This window comes from Neophocaena asiaeorientalis, unplaced genomic scaffold (genome assembly GCF_003031525.2).
Source record: "Neophocaena asiaeorientalis asiaeorientalis breed wild unplaced genomic scaffold, Neophocaena_asiaeorientalis_V1.1 scaffold226, whole genome shotgun sequence".
NCBI classification, from domain to species: Eukaryota; Metazoa; Chordata; class Mammalia; order Artiodactyla; family Phocoenidae; genus Neophocaena; species Neophocaena asiaeorientalis.
Genome location: NW_020173037.1, coordinates 3,090,699 through 3,103,945, shown reverse-complemented (window position 1 = coordinate 3,103,945; position 13,247 = coordinate 3,090,699). Strand labels below are relative to the sequence as shown.

At 42.3% G+C, this 13,247-nt stretch overlaps 1 protein-coding gene across 1 annotated transcript in view; it reads left to right on the top strand.

Annotated features, from left to right (window-relative positions):
• Positions 1-13,247, top strand: part of ATP6V1H (ATPase H+ transporting V1 subunit H) — a 63,357-nt gene that overhangs the window by 17,738 nt on the left and 32,372 nt on the right. Inside the window, exons 7-8 of the mRNA XM_024742588.1 lie at positions 1,453-1,506; positions 11,034-11,131. Coding sequence (XP_024598356.1) covers positions 1,453-1,506; positions 11,034-11,131 — 152 coding nt within the window. The remainder of the gene's footprint in view (positions 1-1,452; positions 1,507-11,033; positions 11,132-13,247) is intronic.

Here is a 13,247-nt window from a genome sequence, read left to right as displayed (position 1 = left end):
TTATGAGATTAGTTCTCCCTTTGAAGAAACTTCATTCTGCTTTAGTGTTAGGCGTGGTCTGGTGGTAATAAGGCTCTATGCTAGCTGGACTCATAAAATGAGATCCGGTAGCAAAGAATGCACACTGCAGTGTGCCGCTAACATTTTGGGTTGTTTCATCTTAGACTTTTCCCCGTAGGAGTAACATTTATGCTCTGCCTCACAGATAATTGGTTAGTTTTGGAATGATTAGCTGTGGTTGTAACCATGTCCAGCAACTGGGGGGATATTTCTCCGGTCACTAGTGGAAGCAGAGATTTCAGTGTCTGGAACACTTTTCATTAGACTTGGTGTGAGACAGACGCTCTTAAAGACCTTTCTGTATCTTTCCAGCGCGCTTGCTCTTTTTATCGCCGAGTCTTTGGCCTTGTTCAGTTACTGTCTGGCGTTGCTGCTTTGCACGTCCTGCCCCAGGGAGAGGCTTCAGGCCCGTCCAGCCGTGCCTCAGAGTCTGGTCACTGCTTCCGCTGGGCTCTGGATGGCTACCACCCTTGCTGTGGGCAGACACTTGTCCACAGCCTTTGATCAGGGTGTAGTGACAGGCATGAAGCAGAGGCTTGTTCGGGCTTTTATTTTCTACTTTGCTTAAATGCCATGTGATAGCACTGTATCTGCAAGGTCTCTTTTTCTCTATCGTAAGCGTTTTCTCCCTCATAAAAAGGACCACATTTTCATGATTCTGATAGAAGTAGACTTTCAAAAGTCTGAATTAGGTGCCAATTTGGATATTTTGTTCTTTGATTTTATAGAGACATTTAGGAGCCTTTTTCCCAATAGTTTAACCGTTATACTTGGGTTATAGAGGCTTATGCCTGGCACTTAGTAGATAAGTTATTGAATAAAACAAAATAAAAATTTCCTTTCAGAAATTCATTATCACTTTTCTCTTGCATATTCAGCTTCTGACTTTCTACCTTAAATTTTCTTTGGTCATTTCTGTGTAGCAGGTGAGGTTCTGATTGTCATTATAATGTGTTAGCATTGCCGTGGATAACCTAATTTTTTAAGCTCCATGTAGTATCTTCCCATCATCAGGCACCTGTTTTGAAAGCTTTGCCACAGAATACAGTGTAGATAGTTCAGCTTAAGACAGTTGTCTCATTGGAAAAATGACTCAGGAAGTAAATCCTGAGACTTGGAGATTTGCACTCGCTTCACTTATGAAATGTAATTGGAACTTAGTATTCAGTTTATTATTGTTCCTTTTAAAATAATTTATTAAGAGATTATCCGGAAGAGTGTAACGACGTTTAGAATATTTCGTTATCATCCCCACGTTTTTTATTAGTTGATACTCCATTCAGTAGGATTAGGAAAACAGTGATAAAATTTGCTTAGCTCTCTTTCGTAAGCTGATGAAGTAGGATAAAATTAAAAACAAAACTAAGTAATAAGTTATTTATTTCGTAATAGAAACTGCGTGGTAGCGGTGTCGCTGTTGAAACAGGAACAGTCTCTTCAAGCGATGTAAGTACATTCCTTGTTCGTTCACTGGCCTCCTAACACCCTGAATTTAAGTTATTTTGAGTCACAGACATTTAACGTTTTGAAGATGTTCCCTAGTCCCCCAGATGTAAATCCGTGGGTTTGGTGTCACCTCCAGTTGGGCTAATGGTGTTGTGAAAGCTGTGTGTAGGCCTTTCTGGGCTGTGTGGTTGCTTTCTTCTGTTGGTGGATGTGGGGCTTCCTCTTCCTGTTGCTCTTCTCTTCAGTTGGCTTTATCTCAGGCCTGAGAATCAGAGCAAGTCTGGACTCAGATGCACAAGTCGAGTGAGTAACCGGAGCTCCTCTCTTAACACTTTAGCTGTCTCACAGGCGCTAACATCTGACAGATCCACGGACCCTGCGCCAGGCAGCTGAAAACAGTTCCGTTCCCCACTGGTACGAAAACCCACTACTTGCCTGAGTTGCTCAGGGTTTAAATGGGGGCCTACGTGGTGGCCAGACTCTCCCTCCCCCTTTTTCAGGCCAGTCCTGCCCCACATTTATGTAGAGCCAAAAGATTAAAGGTTAAAACTAATCATGTTCCCCCAGTTCCTTTCCTGGTTAGGGTTATCCCCCCCGGTTGGGAGTGGTTTAACTTTACTGTCTTCAAACTAGTTCAAGAATTGCCAATAGATTTGGACAAGTATGGGTTGGCGTGGTTAGCGCCAGCTGAGAGTGAGGTGGGGGAAGAGTTAAAAAGGTAGGTGAGGCGTATTCAGCTTCCTTTGCTGGAAATATCTCTGGGAAACCGGAAAGCACCTTCCGAGGATGGTGTCTCCCACCGGCCTGTGCTAGACCTCAGCGAAGCTGTGTGAGGGCCACGCAGGGTCCGTGTGTATAACCCGCAGGCCACACCCCTGTGTGTGTGCTCGTAGACTAGAGAGGGCGATACAGTCCATCTCAAAGCCAGGAGTGGGGCTTCTCTTGGGGCACGGGTCGAGGGACTTGACAAACAGTGTGTCAAGCCGGAAAATGGCCACGCGTCTTCTGAAATCAGAACAGGGTATAGAACTAAGTGAGCTGTCTTGGGGCCAGGGTGGGGGAAGGAGGCGGTAGGTTCGAAGTCTAGATATTCAGCCATAAGCAGATGTTTAAATTGGGAGTCCTTATTTTATATGACTTGAGTTTCTTTCCACCGGTTTGAAATTTTGAAAAATTGTTTGATTTGAAAAATTGTCTAATTAAGACTTATTTGTAAAAATTTTAAAAGGTGTTTTCGGAATAAACTTAAGTGGTTATTAAAGTGTTTGGAAGTTAGTAGAGCTCATGCAGTGAGGTGCGAGCTCTGGTGACGTGACATTCTTCTTTTGCTCTTTTCTGTCCAGCGTGTGGGAAAAAGAGGGCTGATCTATTGAATTGGCAGTGGTTAGTCAAAGTGGTTTATGTGGTCGACTCAGACACGTACATCCCAAACGGTATTAGCATCAGGGGTGATTCTGAGTGAAGAAAAGCTGGCTTTTGATGTGCCCCTCTCTTCCCTTTAGTGCTTCACACCTGAACATACTCCCTGTCTCTTGCTGGAGGTTCCTACTTTTTCAGAAGGCTGACAACTTGGAAGGCAGACTTAAAGAAGTTGACAGAGAGGTGTTAGCACTTCCTTTGTTTCAGTAGGGGGATCAGAATTGGTAGCTGGTATGTATGGAGCTCTTCCTGTGTGCCTGGCAGTGTTTTAGTCGTTTTGAATTTACATCTCCTTGAATATTCACACCCCGTCTTTGACATTGGTCTTGCCATAAGCCACGTTTTAGGGATGAGCAGCGAGGCTGGAAAGGCACACCGGCTTGCCCAAGGTCATCCGCTCATGGTGGCAGAACCCCCAAGGAGACGAATTCCTTACCGAGAGGATTCTGAGGCACCTGGACTGGACTTGGAGCTTTAGGCATTCTCCAAGTTGCCTCACCTACTCAGACTTGTAAAGAATATCGACATTATATCTTAAAATCCCTTTAGGTTTTCAGACAGCATAGAAAAGGTTTGGTAAACTGCATTCTGCGCTGTTGCCACTTGATGTCAGTATAAAACAAACAGAACAAAGCTTTACACAGCAAAATGAGAAATCGGCAGGATGCAACAGTCTTGACTTTTAAAATGGCACAGAAGCATCATCGTAAGTCATGAGTGGATCATCACAGACACTTTTATTTAAATGACATTATGTAAATGAAATTTTCTAAAAATGATTTGTGTTGTTTTTACCTCAATGTAAAAATAATAAACTCCATCACTGACATGTACTTACCCTAACTTACCTTCAGCCGTCCGTTCAGTTCTTTGTTGGCTCTTGCACGGGAATTACCAATCTTATACTTTTCCGAGGACGTCGCCCAGGCTTAGATGTTGATCCCTGGGCCGCTGCCCTGACAAAAAGAGGAACACCGTGATCTCTCCCAGCCTTTGGAGGAGTCAGGAGAATCTGGGCATTCTTTTCCCTCTCTCCAGCCTCTTTCATACCTGTGTGCAGGGGACCGTGGTAACTCTCCGCTCTGCGTCCTGTTCCCTGTTGTAGACCTGGTCCGGCCCTGCTTATTGCTGGATGGACATGGTTTCGTTGGTAGTAAGTAACGTGAGTAAGTTGCCAGGTTCTCCATATTGCTCATTTTATCTTGCCTTTTAATGTTCTGGAGCAGTTCTGTCCAGTAGAACTCTCCGGGGTGATGGCAGCGTTCTTTATATCTGCGGTGTCCACCCTGGTAGCCCCACGTGGCTCTTGACCACCTGGAAACCTGGCACGTGTGAGCGAGCAAGTTAACTTGCAGTTTTTTGTAGGCTTTTTGGTTTGTTTGTTTACACCTTTATTGAAATCTGTTTCTCATACCATAAAAGCTTTCCATTTGCTATTGGTTTTAGTATATTTACAGAGTTGGGCAACCATTGCTGCCATCTGATTTTGTAGCGCTTTCCATACCCCAGAAAGAAACCGTGTCCACCGAAACAGTCACCCCCGTTCCTAACCCCTCGCCTAAACTCTGGCAACCCCTCACTTACTTTCCGTCTCTGCATTCACCTCTTCTGGCCACTCTCTGTACACAAGTCACGTAATAATGTGGTCGTCCGTGACCGGCTTCTCTCACTTGGCGTATGTTTTCAGGATTCATCCATGTTTTAGCATGTAATAACAGCATTTTAGAAGGAAAGCGGAAAAAAAAAAGCTTAGCTTTTTTGGCTTTTGGCCATATTCCTTAAATTGTTTTCTCTGACAGTTCTAATATCCTTGTTAATGTGAAGGTAGTGTTAACTGCTTTGACTCTTTTAAGGCTCTGTTTTTAATTTAAGACTTTTCAGTCTTTCAGAAGAGTTGGAGGACTTTAAGGATTTGGTTCTTCACTGTTTGTCCATAAGTGTATCAGAAGTGCTCCCCGAGTAGCAGACACGAGGGGCTGCATCAGGAATTCGCAGAGTGCAGGCCTCTTGTTTAACTCTGGTCCCCTCTAGCCTGTGATTTGTAAAGTCTGTGAGGACCCAGAGACGTTCACAGTCAGTTACGTGTCTTGGTGCCGGTTTCCAGAGCGTTTGCTCTTCACCTGCAGCAATGTTTGGGTGATCTTCATTGTATCCTCTTATCACAAGATTAGTACGTTTTAAACGTTGTGGATCATTAAAATATATGCGAAGAATAAATGTTAAGAAAAGGAGAACAGATAAGAACCTGTCAGTTTTGCTTTTCTGATCAGATATTTGGAAGGATTGCGTATATTCCGACAATGCAAAGGAAAATTAAATGGTAAAGTATTTCAGTACCAGACTTTCTTTTACATATCATTTTCAAACTATAGCATCAGTAACAATAATAAGGTAACCTAATATTGTACATTGGATGTGTTCTTGGAAGTTGCATACAAAGCAGTGATTTATAAAGTAAATCGTATTTCTTAAGTCTGCAATAATTTTTCCTACAATAAAGAATCCCAGTAGTCATGTAATTAAATTATACGCCTAAGAAAATTAGATTGAAAGTAGTACTTGAAGGAGATTTATAAATTTGTAAATTAACAGTGAAATTACTTTCTTGGTTAAGACTTAAGTCTAAGATGAAATTATCTTAAGTTAATTTAGGTATTAATTTAATATAGGTATTTGATGAGTATTGACTAGAGGGTCTCTCTTAATAAGGCAACTTCAAGAGAATTCTTGCACTATATTTGTTTTAGTTCCTGAATATGAAGTAATAATAACGACAAGAATAATGATGATAATGTACCTTACAGTTGTTTTGTGTTTAACTGATGTGAGTTCAGATTTGAGTAGCAGAGGTTTTTGGTTTTGTTTTGTTTTTTAATTTAGGACTATTTTTAAAAAATTGGGCTGGTATTACTTTCCTTTATTGATGAGACAACAATTTTGAAGAGTTTAAAGGGATTTGCCAAAGGTAAATTGGCAGAACTTCTGACTGACAAAACCTCTCTCCCTCTTTGCCTCCCTTCCTTTCTTTGGTCACTTATTTTTATGTTACAGCTTTGTTGGGGAGGAAAAAATTATGCTCTGCTCCTTCTGGGTTCTTTTGTCTGGCCAAAGAATTAAATTGACGTGAGACAGATTAACAGGAGAAAACCAGATGTAATTACGTATGTACAGGGGCCCCGTAATATGAGGCCGCAGATGTGGCGCCTGAGAGAAGGAGAAGGGGGTGCGGGGGGGGGGACTTCAGCGGGGAGAAGGCAGTTCACACGGAGGTGGAAAAGCAGATGTTTGGTGACAGATGCTTGCTGGGCCCCAGGGACAGTGGGACACACAGAGGACTCTGGTCTCCCGGCCCTGTGCAGCTTCCCCCTGCGCCGACCCGTGTTCTTTGTAGATCTCCGGTGACAGTGCCCTTCCTGGACCAGGGCCTTTGTCTGAGTTCTTTAGGCAGTTGAGGGGCAGGTAAAAAGACAGACTTCTTGAATCCTCTGCTTTCAAAAAAATAACCACCCTAAAAGAATCCTCGTGCCAAAGGGACCCATTTAAAGTGGCAAATTTTGTTCCCCTACAGCTTACAGAGTGAAATAGACAGATTTTTAAATGTTCAGCTGAATGCATTTATACATCACGTGTCCTACTCAATACTTTCCTTCGCCTCGGCTCCCACAAAGGTTTTCGTTACTATGCATCAGTGTTGCCTGACCTTGAACTCCATGAAAGTGGGATCATACACAGCGTGAACTCTTGTGTGTCCGAATTCTTGTGCAGTGTTGTGTCAGTGAGAGTCACTCACGTTGCACTTGGCAGTAGTTCATCTCTTTATTGCCATGTAGTAATGTATTAAATGTATATTATCCATACTCTTATTGATGGACATTTGAGTGAGTTCTGGTTCTTGGCTGTTGTGAATATCTTGCTATGAACATCCTTGTACATGGCCTTTGGTAGATGTAACCACTTACGCCTGGAGCACTTCTAGAATGGAGTTGCTGGGGTACAGGTTACATGTGAATTTAGGTCCAGCAGTCCAGTCACTTTCTAAACCAGTTTACACATCGCCAACAAAGTAGGAGAGTTCCGGTTGTTCCACACATAAGATGGGCACACTCACTTTTTAGTTCTATGAGAAAAGTTCATTTAATAGTCATGACACATTGAATACTTTGGGGATTGGTTAATCACCAGTCCTGGAGGATTTCATGTAAAACTGGCTTCTGGGGTTTATTTTGGTCGATGGTGTGTTCTACAAACTCAGCTTTGTGCTTTGCTGATACCACTGGACACACGTGTGTTTCCACTGCATCTGAGACGGGTGCCCTTCTCTGCACTGCAGACGTCTTTTTTTTTTTAAGCACCCTTGATTCCAAAATTTAGAGGAATATTATCTTTACTTTTTCTCATTTAGTTTGTACTTAAATCCCAGCATTATGGAGATAGATATTGAAAACTGGTCTGTAAACATTGTTATAGCATGAGTTTTACTTTGGTACAATGTGGCTGCAGTTTTTATGTTTATCTTTCGTTACCTACTTGCTTTGTAATTCCTCACTTCTTGAATTACTTTGGAATTCTGCAGAATATGGATCTGGGAGACCCTCTTCACCAGGAAGGTGAATTCTGTCAGTTGCTGTTTTCCTTATTTGATTATTCCACCATACTATAGGAGAATTTGCATTTTCCGCAATATTAGAAAATTTATCTAATGATGTTCTCTTCATGTGTTGAGAAGTAAAGTTAGTTTTTCTCTACGAGGGAGGTTTGTGTGTTTGAGAGTACACATTGTAGCTGGTTCTCAGCCCAGTCTGTCATATATTAGCTAATGAGATTATCCCCACACCCCATGGGATGTGCCCTGTTATCCCTATTTTATAGGTGGGAGGCTCATTCAAGGGCACACGGCTTGGAAGTGGCTGAGCATGGCAGGCTGGTTCCAGAGCCTTTGTTCGTAACTGTTAGGCTACATTACTGCCTTTCTTTCATGGTGGTGGAGTTAACATTGGAGCTGTGAGTCAGTTCAGCTGGAGAAAGGAGGGGCGAGAGCTTTCCCGGAAGCAGCTGGAGGTAGAGGTCTGGTTCTCTGGGGGAGAGTAACTGTTGGACCTGGCACTTTAAGGTCACTGCTGGTCCTGGCATTTGCCGTGTTGGTGGAGTGATAAGGTATCAGAGAGGTAAGAACCTGGTGATAATTATGTCGAGAAAACTTCGTGCTTTGGGAGGAAGAAAGATGCTGAGATTGGTACAAGGTTTAGGGATAATTTTAAGACGGGAAAGATTGAGTATATTTAGGGGCTGAGGAGAGGAAACCTGTCAAACAGATCGGAGCTACAGGGAGGGGTCGGACTGATGCGATGCTGTGTGGGAGGAGTGGGACACAGGCCTTGCTGGGGCCGTGGGTCCTGGACAGGAAGAGCTGTCTGCCTCTGCTCGGCAAGAGGGAGGTGAGAAGGGCCGTCAGGGAAGTTCAGTTGGGGGCGCGATGTTGGCAGCTCAGTGACTCGCTAGCTGATGGTCTCCGTTTTTTCTCTCAGTGCTGAGGTGAGGGAAGAGAGCGGGACAGGAGGGTAGAGGTGAAGGTGTGAGCGTGGCTCTGGGGGTGGCGGCGAGAGCAGAGCTTCCTGATGGCTCTGCGTGGCTGTGCAGTCTTCTCCAGCAGTGTTTGAATGACCTCTGTGTGGGGGAAGAGTCGGTGGCTCGCTGGGTTGATTGAAGGCTGACTATTTTCTTCTAAAAAAAATCATTGGATAAATTTGTACATGAGACTAACAGGACAATGTGAGAGAAAGGTAAGGCAGTGATACAATTTACTTTAATTGAAGGCAGTACCTCAGTCATTTATCAGTGTTGCCTTCACTGTGTACTTTGAAAATAATTTCTGGACTGGAATTGGACTGCCTCATGGTGCATCACAGGAGAGAGTGAAGTTGTAGAAGCAGCATCTTTTTAAAAATTTTTTAGTAGATCTTTATTGGAGTACAATTGCTTCACAATACTGTGTTAGTTTCTGTTACACGACAAAGCAAATCGGCCATATGCGTACACGCGTCCCCATATCCCCTCCCTCTTGGGGGTCCCTCCCACCCTCCCTATCCCACCCCTCCAGGCGGTCACAAAGCACTGAGCTGATCTCCCTGTGCTATGTGGCTGCTTCCCACTAGCTATCTATTTTACATTTGGTAGTGTATGTATGTCCGTGCCACTCTCTCACTTCGTCCCAGCTTCCCCTTCCCCCTCCCCGTGTCCTCAAGTCCATTCTCTACGTCTGCATCTTTATTCCTGTCCTGCCCCTAGGTTCTTGAGAACCTTTTTATTTTTAAGATTCCATATATATATGTGTTAGCATTCAGTATTTGTTTTTCTCTTTCTGAGTTACTTCACTTTGTATGACAGACTCCAGGTCCATCCACCTCACTACAAATAACCCAATTTCATTTCTTTTTATGGCTGAGTAATATTCCATTGTATATATGTGCCACATCTTCTTTATCCATTCGTCTGTCGATGGACACTTAGGTTGCTTCCATGTCCTGGCTATTGTAAACAGTGCTGAAGCAGCATCTTTTATATGCTCATTTATACGTGAGTCCTGAAGCTGTAACTAGCAACGAAGAATCCATTTTTTAAATGTGTCATGTATTTCAACATAGTAGGGTAAGTGGACACAGGTAAGAAAAAGACTTAACAGCGAACCAAGAAATTCTCATGTTGAGAGGAAATCCATAACAAGTGGAAGAGGAGAGAGTGCCCTAGGCTGCCTTTTATTCACTATTGTAGAAACCTTGCTTAGGCTGTCTCTCTAAACAAGGAAGATGGAATTCTCCTTTTCACAAAAGGTTACTTAGCTGCTGACCTAATTGGAAAAATACATATATATATTTTTCCCATTATGGAAGATTGTTTTCGAGCTGAAAATTCACTTTTTTTTTTGTCATTAATTTCTGCGAATGTTTTGAGTTTTCAGGCAAATTAAGTTACTGGATATAGTGTGCTTTTGGGCAACTGTGTTCACTCCTTTCTAGGTAAAACCTAAGGTAACCTTTTCATGATAACTTTTGATTATTCCTCCAAATATATCATTGTGTTTTTGTATTTGAGTGCCTGGAATTCTTTGAAGTGTTCGGTTTTAACAAACTTAGTTTAAGTTAAAACATAGAGCTGAAGTGGCATCATGTATATTAGGTTTTGTGAACTTATATGACATCCACGATCCTCTCCTTTCTTTCTTTTTGTTAGCATGTTCTTTAAGGCTGGGGTCTGAAATTTCCCCTTGTCCCTCCATTTCTTATAGGTGTAAGACTCATGGTAGGTATTTAGGGAGGCGCCCAGGCCAGGTGTCGCTACCAGCTTTCCTAACATGGAGGAGCGCGCAGCTTCTTGGGGATATTTGTTCTCTTTATTTCAAGCTTCAGATTTAACCTCAATTTCTCTAACATAGTGCCTGTTGAACTGATAGTTTAAAAAAAAATCAGTCTTTTTCAAGTGTTTAAGTAGACTTCTTATGTGCTGTATAGTTTTTTTTTTAAGTTCTTATTTATTGAGTTTCTGTGACATGTCTAGCTCTGTGCTAAATGAATTACTTTACTTAATACTAAGAGGACCCTTTCAGGGTGCTTGGGGGCATGATCCTCGTTAAGGATGAAGAAATTGAGCATTGACAAGGTTCGGAAACTTGCTCACGGTCACTCAGATATGGGCCTGTCTCAAAGCATACACTTTGATCTCTTTCATTTTATTGTTGTTCTTTGATACTTGTGTAATTATGACGAGCAGTGTTCTCTGTATCGTGCCTCTATTCAGGGTTAAGTGAAACATTGCAAGGTAATAAGCTGTTTATCAAACCGTATCAAAGGCATAATTACTTCCTTGATTTCCCTGACTGGATGTGTTCAGTGGGCTTGAGCCGTGTAGGCTTAATTTGGCAAAAGAAGTCAGCTTCGTTTCTAGGAGGACGAGAGTAGAGCAACAAGGATTGACTTTTGAAGAAATATTTGAGACTTACGGACTTTTCAGATGATAAGAAACTCTAGGAAAAACCACTCCAGAATTTGGTATCTGCATGACCTTGTGACTTGAAGTGCTTTCCGGTTTTAAACGCTGTGCTTCTCCCCGCACAGAGCTCTCAGTACGTGCAGTGTGTGGCCGGGTGTCTGCAGCTGATGCTCCGAGTCAACGAGTACCGCTTTGCCTGGGTGGAAGCAGACGGGGTGAACTGGTGAGCGCTCTTTATTTTGACTGTGGAGTAACGTTTAAAAGCATCTCTTCTCTCCTTGACAATTTCAAAGAAATGAATACATTTAATCATCTAAAAGAAGGTTTTTTAAAAAAAAAGTCGTGTCAGGTTTCTGTGCAGGAGACTCTCTACCGACTCAGGGCCCCCGGTTTCCCTGGAGGTGTGTCACGTCGGCTCCCTCTACCTCGTATGGAACGTTCCAGGCTCCAGCAGGAGAGCAGGCGCTCAGCACAAGCACAGGCATCTTGTTTGTGCACACAGTTTAGTTTTCCCTGTCATTTCGGAGAACTTTGGTTTCCATGTAGGGAGCGGATTACCAGTCAAATTCCCGCAAGTCAGCCAAGGGCCAGCTTTGCAGGCAGCCCTTTCTGAGGATAGCTGTCTCTGGACCATGACGTTAACCCTTTTCCGCACAGACACTTAAAGGTGGACTACACAGATGGTGTTTCCAGTCTTTTTACTTTCTTAAAAGTGATGCAATATTTTGGGCAATACAATAAGAAAGGTTAATTATTTCTTTCACTATTATATCGTCTTCCTAGGTGATTCCGTCATTCTCCAATTTTCTTATAATTTAGTCTTTAATATATATTAGCATAGTTGAGAATAATGGATGAATAATGATGAAATAAGATCTAGGATGATGAAATAGTGTGATTCTTCAAATTATAGTTAACAAACTCACCAAGATCACATAGTGGATCTTAGGTTTATAAATAGGTCCAATGGACCTGTATTGTAATTGCAAGATAAATTGAATTTTATTCTATTAAACAAAAAATAGATTTTCTTTTTTGTTCTTTGGAAGACCTATAAGAGAGAATAAAAGTCATGAAACAGCAGTTTATACAAATAGTTATAATTGCTCAAAAGATAAACTTAAATACTAGAATTTGGTCCAGTGGACCGAGGCTAATGAAATGCTGCTCTTCAAAATATTGTTGGCACTAATATTTTGGAGGATGGTAAGCGGTATTAACTATTCAGTTTAGCAACAAGAGCAGGCATAAATACAATCTAGAATATTCCATGTTCAACCTACACACTTTGATATGCTAATGCCCACTAACAAGGTTAGTAGTAATCAAATTAATACAGAGACTTTTAGGTTGAGAACAGGCATTAATAAAGGTAGAATATGTTAACTTGCTGAGAGTAGGGCAATTTGGAAAAATCATTGAATTTTTTCACTTTTTTTTTTTTTAAGTGAAAGCTTTGCTTATCTGCTGTGCCTGACTTACGTCCTCCCCTATGTGACAGAGGATGTCACAAGCCTGCATCTGACATTAATTAATTAATTTATTTTTGCTGTGTTGGGTCTTCGTTTCTGTGCAAGGGCTTTCTCTAGTTGTGGCAAGCGGGGGCCACTCACTATCGCAGCCTCTCTTGTTGCGAAGCACGGGCTCCAGATGCACAGGCTCAGTAGTTGTGGCTCACGGGCCTAGTTGCTCCGCGGCACGTGGGATACTCCCAGACCAGGGCTCGAACCCGTGTCCCCTGCATTAGCAGGCAGATTCTCAACCACTGCGCCACCAGGGAAGCCCCTTTTTTCGCTTTTTAAGAAAGAAAACACGTACTTTTTACTCTGCCATTTCTTTTGTTTAGGGTCGAAAGTTTTCTTTTTTTCCTTTTTGGTGCTCCTCAAATCACAAGCAGGGATCCTGAGAGGAGAAAAAATTGTAAGCATACCCTGTTTGAGGAGAGTGGAAGAGGACTGATGGTTTAAGACCCCAGGACCTTTTTATCTCTGCATAGTTTCTTTTCTTTCCTTCTTGGTTATTACATGAATGACACACACTCTTTCTGAATGTTTCTGGACCCGTGTAAGATCAAGAGTATGCTTTGACTTCACTAGAAAGTCTGAAGATTAGCACTGATTTTTTAAATACTGGAGCTAAAAGGGGGCTTTTGCTGGGGTAATTGCTTCCCCAAATCCAACGGCCATTTATGAACATTTATATCCTGACATTTGAAGTATTTTGAAAGTATAAAGTAGTATATAAATGAAAGGTAAGATTAAAAAAAATATGTCACATGGTGAGGTGTGAGGGGCCCATGGGTCTGACGAACAGCAGGAAGTGTGCATGTCAGCCAGTGG